The 22,570-nt window shown below is 45.1% G+C and overlaps 1 protein-coding gene and 8 non-coding genes across 9 annotated transcripts; 8 read left to right on the forward strand and 1 right to left on the reverse strand.

Moving 5' to 3' along the window:
• The first annotated feature begins 342 nt into the window (after nt 1-342).
• Nucleotides 343-415, forward strand: trnat-ugu (transfer RNA threonine (anticodon UGU)). The gene has a single exon. It is a non-coding gene; the product is annotated as a tRNA-Thr (tRNA).
• Nucleotides 416-770: 355 nt separating this feature from the next.
• Nucleotides 771-843, forward strand: trnat-ugu (transfer RNA threonine (anticodon UGU)). The gene has a single exon. It is a non-coding gene; the product is annotated as a tRNA-Thr (tRNA).
• Nucleotides 844-1,174: 331 nt separating this feature from the next.
• Nucleotides 1,175-1,247, forward strand: trnat-ugu (transfer RNA threonine (anticodon UGU)). Its single transcript has one exon. It is a non-coding gene; the product is annotated as a tRNA-Thr (tRNA).
• Nucleotides 1,248-1,602: 355 nt separating this feature from the next.
• Nucleotides 1,603-1,675, forward strand: trnat-cgu (transfer RNA threonine (anticodon CGU)). The gene has a single exon. It is a non-coding gene; the product is annotated as a tRNA-Thr (tRNA).
• Nucleotides 1,676-1,994: 319 nt separating this feature from the next.
• trnat-ugu (transfer RNA threonine (anticodon UGU)) lies at nt 1,995-2,067 on the forward strand. Its single transcript has one exon. It is a non-coding gene; the product is annotated as a tRNA-Thr (tRNA).
• A 1,266-nt stretch (nt 2,068-3,333) lies between these two features.
• Nucleotides 3,334-22,433, reverse strand: LOC117442618 (tubulinyl-Tyr carboxypeptidase 2-like; the record flags this gene model as incomplete). Its single annotated transcript, XM_071202452.1, has 6 exons — nt 21,761-22,433; nt 20,231-20,660; nt 9,642-9,730; nt 6,639-6,695; nt 5,858-5,970; nt 3,334-3,505 (listed from the first exon to the last, which is right to left on the reverse strand). Coding segments are annotated over exons 2-6 (752 nt in total), but the record flags the coding sequence as incomplete, so codon positions are not given.
• Nucleotides 3,583-3,655, forward strand: trnat-ugu (transfer RNA threonine (anticodon UGU)). Its single transcript has one exon. It is a non-coding gene; the product is annotated as a tRNA-Thr (tRNA).
• trnat-ugu (transfer RNA threonine (anticodon UGU)) lies at nt 3,987-4,059 on the forward strand. Its single transcript has one exon. It is a non-coding gene; the product is annotated as a tRNA-Thr (tRNA).
• Nucleotides 4,623-4,695, forward strand: trnat-ugu (transfer RNA threonine (anticodon UGU)). Its single transcript has one exon. It is a non-coding gene; the product is annotated as a tRNA-Thr (tRNA).
• Nucleotides 22,434-22,570: the final 137 nt, after the last annotated feature.

Here is a 22,570-nt window from a genome sequence, read left to right on the forward strand (position 1 = left end):
TCAGTGCATGACCTCAGAGCTTGGTGAAAGGTGACACTGTGCCGTGCTGATATGACAGTAGGAGCTCGAGGCTCTGGTCTCAGAACCAGTTGAGCCTCTGGAGCTCTCCTCCCTGAAAGCACTGTCGTGGAAGACAGCATTGCTACTTGCCTTAACGTCAGCCAAAAGAGTGTCCGAGTTAACCGCTCTATCGGTGCACCCGAGTTGTTTGATGGTCCGGTTGGCACTGACAGAGCCAACTAGTAAGGTTGCTCTGACATAATACCTGTTTTGCAAACAGGGCGTGTCCGCTCCTGTAATTAGCATTTCAAATTTTGGTCATTGAAGTCTTGTGATAGGTGAGGCCCTATAGCTCAGTGGTCAGAGCACTGGTCTTGTAAACCAGGGGTCGTGAGTTCAATTCTCACTGGGGCCTGGAAGCTTCTTTTTCAGTGCATGACCTCAGAGCTTGGTGAAAGGTGACACTGTGCCGTGCTGATATGACAATAGGAGATCGAGGCTCTGGTCTCAGAACCAGTTGAGCCTCTGGAGCTCTCCTCCCTGAAAGCACTGTCGTGGAAGACAGCATCGCTACTTGCCTTAACGTCCGCCAAAAGAGTGTCCGAGTTAACCGCTCTATCGGTGCACCCGAGTTGTTTGATGGTCCGCTTGGCACTGACAGAGCCAACTGGTAAGGTTGCTCTGACACAATACCTGTTTAGCAAACAGGGCGTATCCGCTCCTGTTATTAGAATTTCAAAATGTGGTCATTGAAGTCTGGTACCAGGTGAGGCCCTATAGCTCAGTGGTCAGAGCACTGGTCTTGTAAACCAGGGGTCGTGAGTTCAATTCTCACTGGGGCCTGGAAGCTTCTTTTTCAGTGCATGACCTCAGAGCTTGGTGAAAGGTGACACTGTGCCATGCTGATATGACAGTAGGAGCTCAAGCCTCTGGAGCTCCCCTCCCTGAAAGCACTGTCGTGGAAGACAGCATTGCTACTTGCCTTAACGTCAGCCAAAGGAGTGTCCGAGTTAACCGCTCTATCGGTGCACCCGAGTTGTTTGATGGTCCGGTTGGCACTGACAGAGCCAACTGGTAAGGTTGCTCTGACATAATACCTGTTTTGCAAACAGGGCGTGTCCGCTCCTGTAATTAGCATTTCAAATTTTGGTCATTGAAGTCTTGTGATAGGTGAGGCCCTATAGCTCAGTGGTCAGAGCACTGGTCTTGTAAACCAGGGGTCGTGAGTTCAATTCTCACTGGGGCCTGGAAGCTTCTTTTTCAGTGCATGACCTCAGAGCTTGGTGAAAGGTGACACTGTGCCGTGCTGATATGACAGTAGGAGATCGAGGCTCTGGTCTCAGAACCAGTTGAGCCTCTGGAGCTCTCCTCCCTGAAAGCACTGTCGTGGAAGACAGCATTGCTACTTGCCTTAACGTCAGCCAAAGGAATGTCCGAGATAACCGCTCTATCGGTGCACCCGAGTTGTTTTATGGTCCGGTTGGCACTGACAGAGCCAACTAGTAAGGTTGCTCTGACATAATACCTGTTTTGCAAACAGGGCGTGTCCGCTCCTGTAATTAGCATTTCAAATTTTGGTCATTGAAGTCTGGTACCAGGTGAGGCCCTATAGCTCAGTGGTCAGAGCACTGGTCTCGTAAACCAGGGGTCGTGAGTTCAATTCTCACTGGGGCCTGGAAGCTTCTTTGTCATTGCATGACCTCAGTAGGACAGTAGGAGCTCGAGGCTCTGGTCTCAGAACCAGTTGAGCCTCTGGAGCTCTCCTCCCTGAAAGCACTGTCGTGGAAGACAGCATTGCTACTGGCCTTAACGTTAGCCAAAAGAGTGTCCGAGTTAACCGCTCTATCGGTGCACCCGAGTTTGATGGTCCGTTTGGCACTGACAGAGCCAACTGGTAAGGTTGCTCTGACATAATACCTGTTTTGCAAACAGGGCGTGTCCGCTCCTGTAATTAGCATTTCAAATTTTGGTCATTGAAGTCTTGTGATAGGTGAGGCCCTATAGCTCAGTGGTCAGAGCACTGGTCTTGTAAACCAGGGGTCGTGAGTTCAATTCTCACTGGGGCCTGGAAGCTTCTTTTTCAGTGCATGACCTCAGAGCTTGGTGAAAGGTGACACTGTGCCGTGCTGATATGACAGTAGGAGCTCAAGCCTCTGGAGCTCTCCTCCCTGAAAGCACTGTCGTGGAAGACAGCATTGCTACTTGCCTTAACGTCAGCCAAAGAGTGTCCGAGTTAACCGCTCTATCGGTGCACCCGAGTTGTTTGATGGTCCGGTTGGCACTGACAGAGCTAACTAGTAAGGTTGCTCTGACATAATACCTGTTTTGCAAACAGGGCGTGTCCGCTCCTGTAATTAGCATTTCAAATGTTGGTCATTGAAGTCTGGTACCAGGTGAGGCCCTATAGCTCAGTGGTTAGAGCAGTGGTTCCCAAACTTTTTGTGCCCAAGGCACACCAAAGGACAAGTAAAAATCTCAAGACACACCTATTGTGCAAAATAGCCCTTATAACACGTGTTATCACCGATATCATGTAAAATATCTGTAAATGTGCATAATGATTTACCAATGCCAAATAAAATGTGACAAAGACAACTATATTACTCATGAAATATTTATTAACGAAATATTTCAGAAATTAATTTGAAACGTTATCAAATTAGGCTTCATCAAAGCAGCAACACACTCATTTAAACCAGACAGGTCACAACATAAAAAATGAGACAAAGGAAATTCAGCACAGAGAACTGTCAATGCAAAGAAGCTGCATTGTCCATGGTCCTGAACTACAAATTATAAATGTAACATTTCAGCAGAGATGGGGTCGTTACTAAAAAAAAAGTAACTCTCCTTACCAGCAGGTGGCGGTAGTGTGTATTCGTCATTCAAAACACGCAACAACCGGAAGACAGAGAAGAAGAACAGACTGTGATATAAACAAACAACAAATAGCGTGTGCGGTAGCTCCACCTTAGCATGTGTTCTTTGCAGGTGCTTGTTGAGGTTTGACGTGGTGTTTACAGCAGTGGATAACAGCTTCTGGCCCTGGACACAGTTTGCACCTCGCCGTCACATTCCTGTCTATTCTTCGGATGAACTCAAATAATGGGCATACCTCCACCCCTCGAGAGTTATCGCTGACTCAGCCATGTGTATGCAGCACTGCACGTGGAGATGTGGACCGCAAGTCGCGCAGATTACGTACATATAAACCTACAAAGTACTGATATAGTAAATTACATTTTTTTTATTTTTGTGTAGTTGTATATTGCAATAATAACATATGGTTGTCACAAAATCCCACGGCACACCCGGACTTGCCTCACGGCACACCAGTGTGCCGCGGCACACCGTTTGGGAACCACTGGCAGTTCTCTGGAGCTCTCCTCCCTGAAAGCACTGTCGTGGAAGACAGCATCGCTACTTGCCTTAACGTCCGCCAAAAGAGTGTCCGAGTTAACCGCTCTGTTGGTGCACCCGAGTTGTTTGATGGTCCGGACAATACCTGTTATGCAAACAGGGCGTGTCCGCTCCTGTTATTAGAATTTCAAAATGTGGTCATTGAAGTCTGGTACCAGGTGAGGCCCTATAGCTCAGTGGTCAGAGCACTGGTCTTGTAAACCAGGGGTCGTGAGTTCAATTCTCACTGGGGCCTGGAAGCTTCTTTTTCAGTGCATGACCTCAGAGCTTGGTGAAAGGTGACACTGTGCCATGCTGATATGACAGTAGGAGCTCAAGCCTCTGGAGCTCTCCTCCCTGAAAGCACTGTCGTGGAAGACAGCATTGCTACTTGCCTTAACGTCAGCCAAAAGAGTGTCCGAGTTAACCGCTCTATCGGTGCACCCGAGTTGTTTGATGGTCCGGTTGGCACTGACAGAGCCAACTAGTAAGGTTGCTCTGACATAATACCTGTTTTGCAAACAGGGCGTGTCCGCTCCTGTTATTAGCATTTCAAATTTTGGTCATTGAAGTCTGGTACCAGGTGAGGCCCTATAGCTCAGTGGTCAGAGCACTGGTCTTGTAAACCAGGGGTCGTGAGTTCAATTCTCACTGGGGCCTGGAAGCTTCTTTTTCAGTGCATGACCTCAGAGCTTGGTGAAAGGTGACACCATGCGGTGCTGACAGTATGAGCTCGAGGCTCTGGTCTCAGAGCCTCTGGAGCGCTCCTCCCTGAAAGCACTGTTACTATTCATCCCTCTTCCCCGCATTGCTTCTTTCTCAAAGCTTTCTACAACTATCTTCCCCTATATCTCTTTATTACTTTCAAACAAATCCAAAATGATATGGATAAGAACATGCATTGTTTAAGTGAATCTGTGGAAAAGGATTTCAAGACGCTGTCACTCAAAAACATTTAAGTTGATCTACTTTTCGATACCAAGTTGTCCTGACAGGCAGCAGACGTGTTATTTTTCACCCTATTCAATATGTGATTGCATGTTTTTGAGTTTTTTAAACTGACTCTGTAGCTCAGTGAACGATATGCAGATTAAGTCACTGACAGAGCCAACTGGTTAGGTTGCTCTGACACTATTTAAACAATACCTGTTATGCAAACAGGGCATGTCCTCTCCTGTTATTAGCATTTCAAATATTGGTCATTGAAGTCTCGGGACAGGTGAGGCCCTATAGCTCAGTGGTCAGAGCACTGGTCTTGTAAACCAGGGGTCGTGAGTTCAATTCTCACTGGGGCCTGGAAGCTTCTTTTTCAGTGCATGACCTCAGAGCTTGGTGAAAGGTGACACTGTGCCGTGCTGATATGACAGTATGAGGTTGTGTAAAGGACAGGAAGTGAAACACTCAATCATAGATTGTCGGTTTTTTTCTTTCCCGTTCCGGTCATATGTCCGTGGCACTTCATTTTGTTGGTCTCTTGCCACTTTCCTCCATTTCCCTGCGTGTCTCTTCCTTTCATCTGCAGGCTAAAGTCAGTCTGAATTTGAGTCACTGTCAGGTCTGCTGCCACCCTGACAGCCCTGGAGAAAAGCCACGGGGAAACGAGCACATGTGAAACTGGACCGTCACTTCACAGAAGCACAGGGAAATGTTTCCAGGTCGACATGCCAAAATCCTCAGAAAACTAATACCCAACAGTCTGTGCCACACGCCACATGTCAGCTCCTTCATATCCTGTAGTGAGGCATATTATATTTGGATGGAGCTTAATATCCCAATGATACTGTGATTATAATGCAATGGCAATCTCAATTTTCTTGGTAAGATATTATTAAATGTTTTCCCTTTAAAGCAAGTCAAGTTAAAGAGGCCCTATTAGGCTTTTGGGGGTTTTCCCTTTCCTGTAGTGTGTTAAATCGTTTTGAGTGCATGTAAATGGTCTGCAAAGACTGAAATCCCTGTGTTCTCACCAGAGAGAGTTTCTCCACCACACACATATTTATTTTTGCTTTGTCTATTATTTAAAAATAGTGAAAAATCAGGCACATTTTCTCATTTTCAACTAAATCGGTTTGGTCAAAACCCAATCGCAGGTTTTCCGTAAATTCAGTGTTGAATCTGAGAAAGTACAGATTGCTGCTCTAATATTTAAGCTCCGGGGGTAACACTAAGCTCCTCAATTGTATGTGCGTGTGCGTGTGTGTGTGTGTGTGTGTTCAACTTTGAAGATGGCTTGTTGCCAAGCAACACGGTACGAGCTGGAAAGGGTGGTGGTGGGGAGGGGGGCATTAAGACATTAGAGCAGCATGTCCCATTGATTTCACCCACACACAGATAATAAAATAACCTTCTGGCCCAGTGCTGTGTGTGTGTGTGTGTGTGTGTGTGTGTGTGTGTGTGTGTGTGTGTGTGTGTGTGTGTGTGTGTGTGTGTGTGTGTGTGTGTGTGTGTGTGTGCGTGCGCGTGTGTGTGTGTGTGAGAGAGTACAGGAAAGGATACATTCCCAAGATGACAGCCTCGAGACATTTGATTGGCAAAGACTCTCTGATCATCTCTCTTGCTGTCTCCATTAACCTGGAATAAGAGGAGGATGAGGAGGAAATGAAGAAGAGGAAGAAGGAGGAGGAATCGAGGAAAGGCAAAGGGAAGAGGAGCAGCAGGGGGGAGAGGCAGGAGGGTGAATAGGAAGAACAAGTGACACGTTTAAAATATGAGCAATAGGAGGATGAGGGGGAAAGAGATGCGCTCTGTACGGGACTTGATCAAAACACTCAAATATATTTCATTTTGAGTTGGATGGTACTCCACACATGACTTGGTTTTACTAACTGCTGATATCCATGTTGCGGAAACATTGATTTATATTTGGTTCAATTTGCAAAACACTTTTAAGATTACGACTTTATGAATCCCATAGACGACATTTAATGTTCACTATTGGGGGTTTGGTGCCTTGCTCAATGCCCGTGACTGGCACCTCGCCATCAAACCCACACTTTAACCAGCAACCCTTTTCCCCAAGGCCACGTCGCGACGCACCAAGCCACGTTCACACCAAGCCACGTTCACACCAAGCCACGTTCACACCAAGCCACGTTCACACCATTAAGTCACAGCATATGCCGAGACGTACGGAAGAGGGTAAGGGCCAAATGTGCCGATTGCGATAAATGGATTGTTCTGTGGTTTTAGTTTGAATTGATTGTCATTGCGTGTCCTTCGTAAAGCTGCAGTGCACTCACCCACACAGAGGACGGCTCTTCTTGATCTCAAAGAATTGGGTTCCTGTGTGGTTGTATCTGATGGAAATGTTAGGGACATCACAGTGTTTAGAGAAGTTGACTGAAGTGCTCATGAGGTTTGTAAATCACTTTAAAGGTCCCCCATTATACTGTGTTTCATCACTATATCACAGGTCTCAGATATATACAGAGCCTGTCTCTGATTGGCTGAAACACCAAACAGATCATTGCAGCATTACCCATAATCCCCTCTGTTTCAGCCCTGTTTCCAAAGTGCTGATTCTCTGTCTGTTACTTCAGATGAAAACAAGGAGCCCCTCCCCACGCCCCTCTGAGAGACATTTGGTTACAAAGAACTCAATGGAGCTCTAGAGGACATTCAGGTGATAAGGGGGGGGGGGGTACCTTGGTTGCTGATTGACTAATGGTTACTCAAGACAACACATCGTTATGACATCACAAAGTGGCCAAAATCTGATCAGCTCATTTCAGACAGGTTTTTATAGAAATGGATCAAAAAGAGAGAAAATCTTTGTTCCTGAAACTTTCAGAGTCTCTTTCCACAGAGGGGACACATGTTGATGTAGAAGAGACATGAAGAAGAGGGGACACATGTTGATGTAGAAGAGACATGGAGAAGAGGGGACACATGTTGATGTAGAAGAGACATGAAGAAGAGGGGACACATGTTGATGTAGAAGAGACATGAAGAAGAGGGGACACATGTTGATGTAGAAGAGACATGAAGAAGAGGGGACACATGTTGATGTAGAAGAGACATGAAGAAGAGGGGACACATGTTGATGTAGAAGAGACATGGGAAGAGGGGACACATGTTGATGTAGAAGAGACATGAAGAAGAGGGGACACATGTTGATGTAGAAGAGACATGAAGAAGAGGGGACACATGTTGATGTAGAAGAGACATGAAGAAGAGGGGACACATGTTGATGTAGAAGAGACATGAAGAAGAGGGGACACATGTTGATGTGGAAGAGACATGAAGAAGAGGGGACACATGCTGATGTAGAAGAGACATGAAGAAGAGGGGACACATGCTGATGTAGAAGAGACATGAAGAAGAGGGGACACATGCTGATGTAGAAGAGACATGGAGAAGAGGGGACACATGTTGATGTAGAAGAGACATGAAGAAGAGGGGACACATGCTGATGTAGAAGAGACATGAAGAAGAGGGGACACATGTTGATGTGGAAGAGACATGAAGAAGAGGGGACACATGTTGATGTAGAAGAGACATGAAGAAGAGGGGACACATGTTAATGTAGAAGAGACATGGAGAAGAGGGGACACATGTTGATGAAGAAGAGACATGAAGAAGAGGGGACACATGTTAATGTAGAAGAGACATGGAGAAGAGGGGACACATGTTGATGTAGAAGAGACATGGAGAAGAGGGGACACATGCTGATGTAGAAGAGACATGGAGAAGAGGGGACACATGTTGATGTAGAAGAGACATGGAGAAGAGGGGACACATGTTTGATGTAGAAGAGACATGGAGAAGAGGGGACACATGTTTGATGTAGAAGAGACATGGAGAAGAGGGGACACATGTTAATGTAGAAGAGACATGGAGAAGATGGGACACATGTTGATGTAGAAGAGACATGGAGAAGAGGGGACACATGTTGATGTAGAAGAGACATGGAGAAGAGGGGGACACTGTTAATGTAGAAGAGACAATGAAGAAGCGGGGACACGTGTTGATGTAGGGAATGTAGAAGAGACGAAGAAGAGGACATGGAGAAGAGGGGACAACAATTTGGAATGAGAAGAGACAATGGAGAAGAGGGACACATGTTGATGTAGAAGAGACATGGAGAAGAGGGAGACACATGTTGATGTAGAAGAGACATGAAGAAGAGGGGACACATGTTGATGTAGAAGAGACATGGAGAAGAGAGGACACATGTTGATGTAGAAGAGACATGAAGAAGAGGGGACACATGCTGATGTAGAAGAGACATGGAGAAGAGGGGACACATGTTGATGTAGAAGAGACATGGAGAAGAGGGGACACGTGTTGATGTAGGATGTAGAAGAGACATGAAGAAGAGGACATGGAGAAGAGGGGACACATGTTGATGTAGAAGAGACATGAAGAAGAGGGGACACATGTTGATGAAGAAGAGACATGAAGAAGAGGGGACACATGTTGATGTAGAAGAGACATGGAGAAGAGGGGACACGTGTTGATGTAGAAGAGACATGAAGAAGAGGGGACACATGTTGATGTAGAGGAGACATGGAGAAGAGGAGACACATGTTGATGTAGAAGAGACATGAAGAAGAGGGGACACATGTTGATGTAGAAGAGACATGGAGAAGAGAGGGACACATGTTGATGTAGAAGAGACATGAAGAAGAGGGGACACATGTTGATGTAGAAGAGACATGAAGAAGAGGGGACACATGTTGATGTAGAAGAGACATGAAGAAGAGGGGACACATGTTGATGTAGAAGAGACATGAAGAAGAGGGGACACATGTTGATGTAGAAGAGACATGAAGAAGAGGGGACACATGTTGATGTAGAAGAGACATGAAGAAGAGGGGACACATGTTGATGTAGAAGAGACATGAAGAAGAGGGGACACATGTTGATGTAGAAGAGACATGAAGAAGAGGGGACACATGTTGATGTAGAAGAGACATGAAGAAGAGGGGACACATGTTGATGTAGAAGAGACATGAAGAAGAGGGGACACATGTTGATGTAGAAGAGACATGAAGAAGAGGGGACACATGTTGATGTAGAAGAGACATGAAGAAGAGGGGACACATGTTGATGTAGAAGAGACATGGAGAAGAGGGGACACATGTTGATGTAGAAGAGACGTGAAGAAGAGGGGACACATGTTGATGTAGAAGAGACATGAAGAAGTCACATGTGATGAGACACAGAGGGACCCGTGTAGCCCTCACTGTGGCGTTGGTTATTATGGCAACATGTGTCCTTGTTTCCGCACTGAAGGATACTGCAGAGCCTTCATGTAGTTCTGGACGGCCACCAGCCAATCAGGGACGGACATGGACGGCTTGAAGGTCGGCACTGAGGGGACCGGGTGCTGCAGAGAGAGACAGACAGGTTATTATCTCAATGTCCCGTGACTCATTACTGCCGATACGTACGCTGGCTACACGTCTCTCACATCAAGAACATTGTATTCAAAGCTTCAGAGTCAAACCCGTTTAGCCGAGAGCAGGGTGGTCCGAGTCAATTAGTGTTTCCAGTCCAACAGAACTCACCGTCACGTCCTTCGTCACGTCCTTCGTCACGTCCTTCGTCAGTGGGAAAGCACCTGCAGTTACTTTGGTTGTGTCCAGTTTGAATAGTGTGTGTGCTTCGGTGTGATCGGGAAACATGCATTCACAAAGCGTGTGTTATCGCTTTTTTGTTTAGGTCTAAAAATACGTTCTTTGCCGATAGTGGTTTTGTAATTTATAAGAAAAGAAAAAGTCATATTACAAACTCGTTCTAGCTGTTTTCAATAAAACACGTGAGTCGTTGTTGTGTGTTTCCAACAGCTGAATGTTATCAAACCTATATTCATGAGACCAGAACATGTCTTCAAACATATACAATTCATCTTATAATATAATATATACGTACTTTTCAATATATCTTTAGATTTAAAGTTGAAGGAATGTAGAAACTAGGGATGCCAGCGATTATTCGAATATTCGTTACAGTCTCTATAATGGAATATTATTTTTTTCTGGCTTAGTTTCAACCAAAATATATATAAATATATATATGCTAATAATAGTAATAGTATTAATAATTGTAAATGGCCATTGGTCACACCACCAGTTTGTTTTACTGTAAACTTGGAGGAAGCAAAGAAAACAACGGAATTTCTTTTGTCTGAGTTTTTTTTTTCTTCTCTCCCGCGGGGGGTGGGGGGGGGGGGGGAACGGGGCGAATAATCGATTATTATTCGCCAGGGCTGCCGAATAATCGATTTTGATCATGGTCAGTTTCTGGCAACCCTAGTAGAAACATGTATTTTTCTCTATCAAAATGTAATTCCTATCGAGGTTAAAAAGCTTCTAGACAGCATTCAGATATCAAGACAGTGATACAGCTATTGCCTGCTGCCATAGTGGTAGTTGTGGTACAGATAGTACTGACTGAGATGGAAATGACACGCATCGTTGTCTCTATCTGTCCCGTGGTGGGAAACGAAACCACGCTGCTGCTGACTCTGCAGACGCTTCACCTCAACAAGATCGTTTCAGAAGGGAACCCGAGGCCAGAGATGTGGCTTCGTGAAAGGACGCAAAGTGAGTCAGCCTTAAACAAAAAGCAGCACTTCCTCTGACACACGGGCAGCTGGAGTGTGTGTGTGTGTGTGTGTGTGTGTGTGTGTGTGTGTGTGTGTGTGTGTGTGTGTGTGTGTGTGTGTGGCAGCAGCCGTTTCATTTCCTGTGGATGTGAGGAGGAAGAAAACCGGACTGCATATGTTGTGCTGGGTTTCTATTTCACAATCATCAGGGTTATTTCTAGATCTACTAATAAACTGCAACCATTTATCAAACATGGTAGAATCTGCCTCTCTTCTAACCGGACAGATGTACACATTATGGACAGCTTTAACACAAAACATCGTACATGCTTTAAGGCACTCAAGGATCCTCAAAATTCCCAACTTTATATGTGATTCAATCTGCACTGGCTTTGGAGGCAGTTTATAAGTCACCCAGTGATGCTGACCAATAACTGAACTAACTATCAATGCGCCCTATTTTCCCCCAAGACAGTCACAGGAGCTGGATTTGTTTGCAGCGCATGTGACTAACGCATGTCAATTACCGCTGATTTCCTCTCAGCGCCACAAACAGTTTTTGGTTTTCTGGCGTTTTTCTGGATTTTCAGAAAATCAAAAACTTGTTTGGGACCCATTAAAATGTCCTGGGTTCCACTCAGAAGACCTCCCATCACCTCGTTGGAAACTGCCTCGGCCAATAACGCAATTATTTATAGAATAGAATAGTGCTCTCTGCTTTTAACCCATCATAGCACCAGGAGTCTAGCACCAGGAGCAGTGGGAGTGAGGGGGAAGGGGGATAATAATAATAATACCTTACATTTATTATAGCGCTTTTTCAATGACTCAAAGCGCTTTACATATACCAGGGTATATACAGGAATCCTGAAGCCAAATTTAATACCTTTTAAGACCTTTTTTAAGACCCTTTCCATACATTTTAAGACCTCATCGCAACTTCGAGTTCTAACCGGTTACAAAAAACGATATATATGTTAAGACTTTTCTCGTTCTTAATATAGACTATATTTAGGGTAGATATGTGTTGAACTTACTTTAAAATAGCAGATCTCTGTGACCGGATATAGTTTGGCTTAGACCCCGGCCCCACGAGGGGCCGCATACAGTAAAACGCATACGCAAAAAAGTCTTCCGTTCACACGCATTTGATTCATTAACGTGTCCGTTCACACTAGACCACTGGAAATGCTGGAAACGCTGTAGTACATATGCCAGGCCCGTAAGTGGCGCTGCTGCCGCCACAAAATACACCAAAAGCAGCGAAGAAGACCCCGGAGCATGGTTTTCATGGTTGCCCTTCTGTTTATTCTCCGCGGTGGACGGCGTGGTCTCCTGCTGTATGTCTCTCAGGTAGTCCACCAGCAGATAACCCCCCCCCCCCCCACAGAGCGGAGCAAGGCAACGAAACTTCAAATAAGAAGCAGCATTTTATGGCACGCTATGCATGGGGCCGCCTTGAGGGGGTTTCCCGACATGTTGTTTCAGTAAATTAAAGGGTGTTTCATGTCATTGCTGTGGACCTTCTTAATACCTTGGAAAATGCCGTTTAATACTTTTTAATAGCCTTAATTTTCGCTAAATTGATTTATCAACTTTTAATACTTTTTAAGACCCCGCGGACACCCTGATATACACACATTACACATATATCATACATGCAATGGTCAGAGACTTGCTCAAAGGCACCACGGCAGGGCAGGAGGTGAACCTCTCTAAGTAGCAGTCCACACTCCATATTTAGGTCTTGTCGGGGACTTGAACCGGCGACCCTACGGCTCCCAGTCCAAGCCCCTGCTGACTGAGCCGCTGCCGGACATTATATCCATTCAGCCTCTCCTTTAGTACACACAGTAGATCAGCCCTCAAGCCAGGCGACAGACCGCCATCCGTCAGCCATTGAGTGAGTAAAACAATCAACGGACTGGTCTCGGGCCAGTGGACAGTCATTCAGCCCATAAACCAGTCTGCCAGCAGCACCAGTAAATAGCAGGGTTTACGACCGCATAATCTCCCACGTTGTAAAGTCCTCACTAAGGCGTTACACACTGGCAGCATCCTCTGGCACACACACTCTAAAGCCGTCGCCGTATCTGCTCTCCTTCCTCCGTACAAAAAGGCTACTATTCTGTCACGACTTTATGCGAGCTTGCTGCACTCACATGTTGCAGTGTCTTTATAATAATGAAATATAGCGTGACACTTGCGGTATCCCAGCTGTCACTCGTCACTATGCGTCATGTCCTTTGAAGTTGTCTGAGAATCTGTAACAGCCGTCTCAGCGTTTCATCTCCAAACCGTGGGGACTTACAGACTTGCCGTTATTATGAGGAGTGAAATATTTTAGTGCCGTGTGCACGCTGCCCTGGGAACCAGACAGACATAAACATGTAAACAAAGTCATTCGCCCGCCGTCAGTAATCCAACGGTAGGAATGCACGGAATGCAGACGCAGATGATTTTCATTTCTTTCCGTAACAAAGAATATTTTGAAAGATAATTGTTACAAACGCCTTTAATAATACGATGTGTTTGTCGTCTATCAATGTACTATTACCCATCATTCTACTCATCTTGCTTTTGATCGTCTGTATTAATATGGAATCTAATTAGTAGGATAATAAAACATGTTTAATAGCATTACATTGACATTCATGTATCTAAATGTGGCATGGCCGTATCCCTATAAGAGCCAGAGTGATAGACCTCTCTTTCAGGACGCCAGCATCACATCATACTCCCAGTTTGGATCGGAAATTAATCTGTCTCTACACCCTTCCTGTTTTCTCCCTCCATTTTTGTTTTCTCCTTCCTTTTCCCTTCTTGCTCTCCTCCCTCTCTCACCCCGTCCTAATCAACTTCTCATGACTTCCCCCATGCTTCCTCTTTTCTGCCCAGATCTATTTTTTCCTCTGACCCGCCTCCCAATCCAGAGCCAGGAGGCAAGCTGCCAACCCCCCACAGAGGAGGTGTCGAGACACAGAAGAAAGAGGGATGTCTTATACGATCCTTGTATGACATTTCTTGTGTTTGAGTTTTGATCGTGTTAAGGAAATGGGGAGTGTGGAGTAGAAGGCCATTGGAGAAAGAAAAGCCAAAAGACTAGGAGAGTATTATAACGTGAATACGGGGCTAAAGTCACCAAGATTCAACAAGTCATTGACTTTCACGGGTGTCAATCCATTGGCAACGTTACATGACATTGTTTACATGTATCCAAAGCCACTTACAATAAGTACATGTGACCATTAGTGCTGGGGGGAAACGATTATTTTGAAAACGATTAATCGGGCGATTATTTGATCGATTAGTCGACTATTCTAACGATTATTTTTCTGTTGTTCAATTCATAAAAAACGTAATGTAAAAAAAACGTAATGTAAAAAAAAAAATGTCACGATACTGTGAACATACTCAAATATAATAATATGTATACAAATACTCAAAAGGAAGAATGCTACAAGCACATTAAAATATATAAAACACTGGATGAGGTGCGGTCAAAACAGATGGGTTTTCAGTCTGCAATTGAATATGTTGTCGAAGCACTTCAAAGCCATTGAACAAGTGACCTGGGCTAGTGGTTTATCATAACATATCTGCGGGAACAAGTCAAACACAATTCTATTTCACTCGCATAGCCTTTTAGATAAACTCAGTTCAATAGACATCGTCAAAGTGAAACACAAACTACGACAGATAGCAGCGCCTTCGATTACCTCCGAAGCACTTTAGCTCGGTATTAAAAACGGTAACAAGAGAAGAGGGAGAGGGGTCGTATTTCCTGCCGTCAAGATATCTTTAGAGCGGGACATCCCGGAGGAATGCCGGAGTGTGTGTGTGTGTGTGCGGCAAGAGAGACAGCTGAGAAAGACATGATTAAGCAAAGTCTGGACATAAGACTCTCTCGCAGCCTTTTCACAAGGACTCGCTCCTTCAGCGATGACAGCAGCATGTAAGAAGTGGCTTGTGTCTGCTGCCGGACTACAGTCATCACACTCAAGCGCATTGAAGATGATTCCCGCCTATGCCGTGTCGCTCTTTGCCTCAGAGGGCATCCGTGTGAACTAATCCACGTTGGCGGGCTTCCAGCTTTAGGGTCCAGTCCAGAAACACAACAATTGCGATTTAGACAAATATATTAGATGCTCTGATTCATTCGGACCTAGAGATTAGTAACGTCTGGGCATAACCCCACAGATGTCTCACAGATGTTGTAAGAATGGAGAAGAAAAGTCAGAGAAGATCCTAAATATAATCCTCTCGTCATAGTCTGAACGGAAACATTTTAATCCAGAAGAAGAATGGAACCACAAGGGATGATGGAAAAATGTTTCTCCTACTGTCTACAGTACTGGTAGTTGTGGATCCTACTCTTGTCCAGTCACCATCTAGTTAACATCTAGTACACGAGACACTCGTTCAACTTTTCTATGGGGCGCAGTCATTTATTTTAATTCAAATAAAAACAAAGTAAACCCTCAGAAATGATTGGAACGTGAATAATGGCACATTCTAGAGACACTCAAAATGTTTGCTATTCTAGTTGACTTGCTGATCTTTGCTCAGGCGAGTTCAAGCCAGTCCGGTTGAGCATTAAAGGTCCTCTGCGTAGTCCAGTTGGTATCCAGAGATTATCCACTACCCAGATAGCATTAGAGGGATTATTCGGTCGCTCGGCGCCAACACGTCTATTCTGTTAATGAGGACACGGAGAGCGGCAGCGTGGACACGGGTCACCGGCTGACAACAACAGGGACGCGCACAGTCCACCTGACGGGACCGTATGTCTCGTGTTCATCTACTTTTACTTTCTTATTCATGTCCAAACACGGACTGAAATACATTCTTCAATTCTAATCACTATTGGCCTAATTTTTTGAGGTAACTCTAAAAAGTGTAATTTAATTATTGGTAACTGTTACACACAGAACCTTTAATAATTTGCACAAAAACCGACACCAGAAACAATCGACTAATTTCTGCTAGATCATATTTATCGAATAGCATATTTTTACTAATTACAAAGTTGTTCCTATTCTCTTTCACGGTACCTTAAAGTGAGTTAATCATCTGGGTCATTGAGTGTATCTGAGTCTGTATCTGTAGTAACCACCTGCTTTTAACACACACACACACACACACACACACACACACACACACACACACACACACACACACACACAGGTTGCATATCAACAATGTAAGCCAACGGACACCTTGGTGCATGCGTACAGCCCTCCTATTGTACATTGCCGTGTCATGGCAAAGCAACACAAACATGCGCCCACGTGATAGTCGAGTTTCAGCGCAAAGAGAAACAAGTTAGTTCTGTCAAGAGCATCTGAGCACTTACAGTTAGTTAATCATCTGACACACACACACACACACACACACACACACACACACACACACACACACACACACACACACACACACACACACACACACACACACACACACACACACACACACACACACACACACACACACACACACACACACACACACACACACACACACACACACACACACACACACACACACACACACACACACACCTCCTCTTGCACTTTACATCTCGTAGCTGCTACATTGTATTACCATGTCGTAAATACTTGTCATATCATGTATTTTGTTTTTGCCATGTTTGTAAAATGTCATCTTCTTAAACGCTGTGTGAGGGACTGCGGGTGGACATGAGCTCAAAGCTAAATCTGGCACCGTTACGCTCGACACATGTGAATGTTTTACGTGTTCATCACTGTGCTGCGTGGTCTCTGCCAAATAAACGATTACATGAAAAGAATGAACAACTGATACGTTAAATCTGAAACTATAGGGACTGGAACAGGTTCACGCGTGTGTTCAGTATGTTCACTTGTGTCGTTGTGTTTGTGTGCACACATCGTCTCTCTCAAGAACAACATTATGGGATGTTGTTGCTGCCGGCCAAGCGGGTCACTAACGACCACATGGCCAATTAGTGAAGCGAGACAACGAGCAGAGTCCCTCCTCCACGGCCGGGAACACAGCAAGCATTCATCGGAATCACTGAGAGGAGAACTATGAGGGGAATCTGGGCCGAGGGGCGGCGGCAGCAGATGTGCATCATGTGGGAAGCGTTTCCATCTGCACATATTTCCCCTTCAGCGAGGGCTTCTCAGATGATACTGCTCGATACAGACGAGCAGAACATTATCCGTTCAGAGTTCAGTCTCTAAACAAGAGCATTGGGAAAGATCTTTTAAGAGCTTGGTCTGTCCGATCAGCACTCAGAAAATAAATCCACAATAAATGAAATCAGGGAAAAGAAGTAAAGCTTCTCGATTAGGAAGCAACATGCAGCACTTGGGTGTTTGCCTGATTACATTACATTACATTACATTGCATTTAGCTGACGCTTTTATCCAAAGCGACTTACAATAAGTACATTCGACCAGGAAGACACAACCTTGAGGAAAACAGAATCATATAAGAACATCAGGTTTCAAAGAGCCAATCGTTTCAAGTGCTGCTCAACTGGCTTTAGAGGAGCCAGTCCTTTATTAGTATATAAGTGCTCTGTTAGCAGTTCTTTGTTAGTCATTCTATCGCTCGAGGTGGAGTCGAAAGAGATGAGTTTTCAGTCTGCGCCGGAAGGTGTGTAAGCTTTCTGCGGTCCTGATGTCAATGGGAGCTCATTCCACCATCATGGAGCCAGGACAGCAAACCCACGTGTTTTTGGTGATGGGAACTTGGGTCCCCCTCGCAGCGAGGGTGCAGCGAGTCGTCTGGCTGATGCAGAGCGTAGTGCACGTGCTGGGGTGTACGGTTTAACCATGTCCTGGATGTAGGAAGGGCCAGATCCATTCGCAGCATGGTACGCAAGTACCAGGGTCTTGAAGTGGATTCTAGCAGTTACCGGAAGCCAGTGGAGGGAGCGGAGGAGCGGCGTGGTGTGGGAACATTTTGGAAGGCCTGATATATAAGATGCACTGATTATCCATCATTATATTGATGTTGAGCACAGATTGTATTTGATTAGTCGACTCACTTGTAAATCAGAATGTTTGGTTTATTTCCGGGGTTTTTGACAGTTGCTCCAATATGAATAAAGAAAGAAAACCAACAACGTTTTTTTAAAGTACAGCTATTTGTATACACATACATTAGAATGACTGAAAATGTAAAAACCTAACAAGATACAACATGTATATTATAATGTATACAGCGGTGTATTACCGTAGATAACATACCCATGCTGAATTGGACCGAGTGGCCTGTTCTTTATGTTTTAATTAAGTTACCTTGAATATCTGAAACTAAGCTTTTCTTCAGCTGGTTGTCGTGCGAAGATTTAAGTTTGAGTCACATGACACTGAAGTTACTGTAACTGATATTCAACTCAACAAGGCAGCCAGAGGTCAGAGGTCAGGATCAGCAAAACACCCCTGGAGCGGCTTGGTCTTACACATGGACACTACAGGGATGTGTGTGTGTGTGTGTGTGTGTGTGTGTGTGTGTGTGTGTGTGTGTGTGTGTGTGTGTGTGTGTGTGTGTGTGTGTGTGTGTGTGTGTGTGTGTGTGTGTGTGTGTGTGTGTGTGTGTGTGTGTGTTTGTGTGTGGCCTGGCATTACTATACTTGTGGGGACCTAAATCTGTCGACACAGTCACGTGTGGGGACTCGCCTCCCTTATGGGGACAAAATGGAGGTCCCCATAAGGGCATCATTAATTTTAGGGTGAAGACTTGGTTAGGATAAGTCTCCAGGAAATGCATGTAAGTCAATGTAATGTCCCCTGAAGTGATGTATACATGTGTGTGTGTGTGTGTGTGTGTGTGTGTGTGTGTGTGTGTGTGTGTGTGTGTGTGTGTGTGTGTGTGTGTGTGTGAGTCAGTCAGTCAGACACTGTCTGTGAATATTTAGAAAGGCAGAACTAACATCACACGACGGCCGGCAGCCCGATTTAGCGCATCGTGGTAACGTGATGCATGTCAGAGAGCATGAGTGCGCACCTGAGAGCGTGACTTCGAGTGTGAAATGTAAAGTTTACATTCTCACGACCATCAGAGCGGAACAACACCGAGAGAGACGAGAACAGCTGCAATATAATACCATGCCGTTAGTCATCAATGAAAGCATATTGGATAACAGCAGATCGTTGGACAGATCAACGATCAGGGGATCGACGGCAAAGTGAACCGACTTTCCCCGATGTCTTCATCTTCCAATCAAAGCACGTATGCTTGTCTCAGCTCCGCCACCATGACAACGCGCTACTACTCTGTATACAGTACATTTATAAAAGGAATACACAGGGGTTTGGATTAGAAACATATAAAGCATTATAAAATGTGACTTGTGGCTTTGAGACATGTGCGATGAAACATCTCAGACACACTACAGCCAGCTCCACGGCAGCCCGCAGCGAGACCTCTAAGGCCTACAGGAAGAACACCGACACCTCATCCACACCAACGCAACTCCGGTTCAAGCTCCGTGCTAGAGCTTTTCAGGTTCAGAACCGGTTCTTCGGTTTAGCTCCGGCTCTTCTCACACCGCCCAGAGTCCGACTGGTGCTGCGTCATCGTTTGCGTCATGACGTCACCGTTTGCTTCATAAAGCCAAAGCGCGCGGAAACCCCTCACACCGACAACAACAACAATGGCCGATTGTGCTCCAGCTTCCTCTGCACCTCTTCGGAAGACCAGGTTCCCAGCAGCCAGCTGGTCTCTTCAGTGGACCGCTGCTGCTTGTTAAGTTTCTCCATCGTTGTGTACAAGCTGGATAAAACGCGGGCTTGTTGTTGTTGTTCTGGAGTTGATCCCGCCCCTGCCCCCGCCTCGACGTAAGCGTGACGTATGCGGTGCTTTTGCTCTAGCCGCACAATTTTTTGGTGCTTGAAACGAACCGGATTCCGGAGCTAAGAGGCTCTGCGGTGTGAACGGGAAAACCCGGTGCTTTTCAAGCTCCGGCTCCGAACCGGCCCCGAATCACCGTTGGTGTGAAAGAGGTATGAGTGCCTCTCACACTCATCCATTACCACAGCATAGCACAACAGGGCTGTTTACAACTCTAACAAGTGCAGAGACCTTTGGAGTCCTTCATAGTGCAGGAGCCACAGGAACCCTGCAGGGAAACCCTTCATAAAGACTCTATTAGCACTGAATGCACCACAAGCATATTTCTGCTGCCGTTATGACAACACATTCCAAACAGAGGCTAACTTCACTCAGAAACATGTTCAAATGGCACCTCTGCTGTATTCTGACAAGGGCTGCGAAAAGTTCTCTTACCTTGGGAAGGTATGCAGCATTTTGTATCCTGTCCACCATCTCGTGGCCCTCAGGGTGCACCGCGGCCACATGGGACCACATCCTCTCCCAGGTTACACTCTCAATGGGGAAACCAGTCCTGTTCACGTAGAAAAGAACCCCTCCATCCTTCTCCTCTTCCTCCCCAGGGGACCGGGAGCTGTTATTGGGCGGGGAGGCGGAGGGGTCCACCTGGGTGCTGCAGCGGAGCAGGCAGTGAGAGCTGGAGCTTTTTGAGCGGCCATGCCTGCTCAGCTTGGCTGGAGAGGTGCCGGCCCGGCTCGGGGAGTTGGGTCCGGTCATTGATCCCAGGAGGAGGAGGGAAAGTTCGGCAGGCTGTCCTCCGCCAGCTACAAGAGCTTCTTCTTGTCGGTCACAGTTGGACAGTTCATGTTCATCTTCCACAGCAAACCTGGCGGGGTAAAAAAGAAATGCAAACCGTACCGTAACTAAGTTAGCATTTTTAAACCAGATTTAAATGCAGTTCAAATGTCAATACTTCTTTCCAGGTGCATTTTTAAAACCTTATCACAAAAGATCAGTCCAGATATGTCCATAAAGGCGTGGTGATGTTTTTCATAAGGTGCTTTACATGGTAGTTACCCACCAAGAAGATATGCGTCTTTCCTATCTAGAAAAAGAGAACGGATGGGGCTACAGTGGAGAATGAAGCCTTGTCAAAATGATTTCGTATCCGGTTACAGATGAGAAATACTCCCCGATGTAGAAGCGTTGACCCAATAAGGATTTATATCATACACCAAACCCTTCGCTACATGTTCAAAGCTAAACAGTGAGTAGAGAAGTCATATGTCCAAAATGACCCCGAGGAACACAATGTACCAACTCTGCACATTATGATGAACAAAACCCCGACATTTTGATAAAGCAACACTGGGATTCACACAAGTTGCCAAGAGAATTAAAGATGTAAAAGAAAGGAACTACATACCTTTATAAAAAGCGAACGAATCAATTCAGGAGTATCAAATACTTATGCTAGTTTAAATTACATTAAACTAAAGGCAAACACAAAACTTATAATAGAAGGAGAATGTTTTCAAAACTAAATAATGGGTAACGTTACCATAGCCACAAGTGAATAACAAAAACAAACATGTTCGTAGGAATATAACATTATTATTAAAGCATAAATATGAAAGCTTAATCCAACAAATAGTGTAGATATGTCCAAAATGACCCCAAGGAATACCCTGTACACACTTAGTGATGAAAACAACTACACATGATAAAGCAACACTGTGGTTCACACAAGTTACATAGAAGGTGTAAATACACGAATAAATCAACCGATATTATTATAAAATCAACAAGAAAATGGAGTATCAAACACATGCTTTTGAATGAATTTATATTAAATTGAAAGAACAACTTTCAACAGGAGAGAAACATGTTTCCTAATGAGTGGCGTTTCCATAGGCACACGTGAGTAACAGAAACAGACATTTTCTTTTACCGTTATTCGCCGAAATATTACTAATTCAAACGTACCGTATTTTCCCCTGGGGCTCCGATTTCAGATACTCCACAGTCCCTCCGGTTTAAAAGGCATTTTATCCGAATAACAATCAGTGAAGCAAAGTATGTCCCATTCATTCCAAAGCGACAGGATGTAAAGTCTTGTTTTGGTCCAAGGCTTTGTAACTTCACTCCTGCTTGTTTGTGTCAAGCTAGCAGAAGCTAACAACCGTTGGGCTAGGAATACGGCAAAGTCCACTTCAAAATAAAAGCGGTATGTTTTCCGATCACGCTTATCTCAAGAAAGAATACTACGGCGCGTTGCGGCATACTCATACACATGTCATGTATTTGTTTATAAGAGGTTTACATGTATGAATACATGTTTCAAGCCCAGAATGTCATCCAAGTAAACCCTGTTCTCGTCAGAGTTTGTCTTATTTTGAAAATACCATCCAGTAGTTCTTCTGTTTCGCTAGCTAGCTAACAACACTGCGGGGGCCGTTGCCTCCCACCTCCCCATTCCGGGGGAAATGACCTCCTCTCTGCATTCCTCCCGTTAGCAGCCTCGGTATCTACCTCCAAAGAACATCAGGTTGCATGTTGTTGATTAAACAAAAGCTTCTTCAATCCCTCACATGATTAAATAATTGGGGATAACACGGACCTACTAGGTACCTTCTGTTCTTCCTCTATCTCTCTCTGTCGCTCGTATCCCCAAAACCACGAACGCTCGGCGGCTCCTCATTGGTGGAGCTGACAAAGAGGGGCGGGCTTTGTGTTACACTCGACGCTAATTGGAACCGAGGACGCTCTCTGATTGGTTCGTTTTGATGGACGAAG

Source organism: Pseudochaenichthys georgianus, unplaced genomic scaffold (assembly GCF_902827115.2).
Source record: "Pseudochaenichthys georgianus unplaced genomic scaffold, fPseGeo1.2 scaffold_447_arrow_ctg1, whole genome shotgun sequence".
Lineage (NCBI taxonomy): Eukaryota > Metazoa > Chordata > Actinopteri > Perciformes > Channichthyidae > Pseudochaenichthys > Pseudochaenichthys georgianus.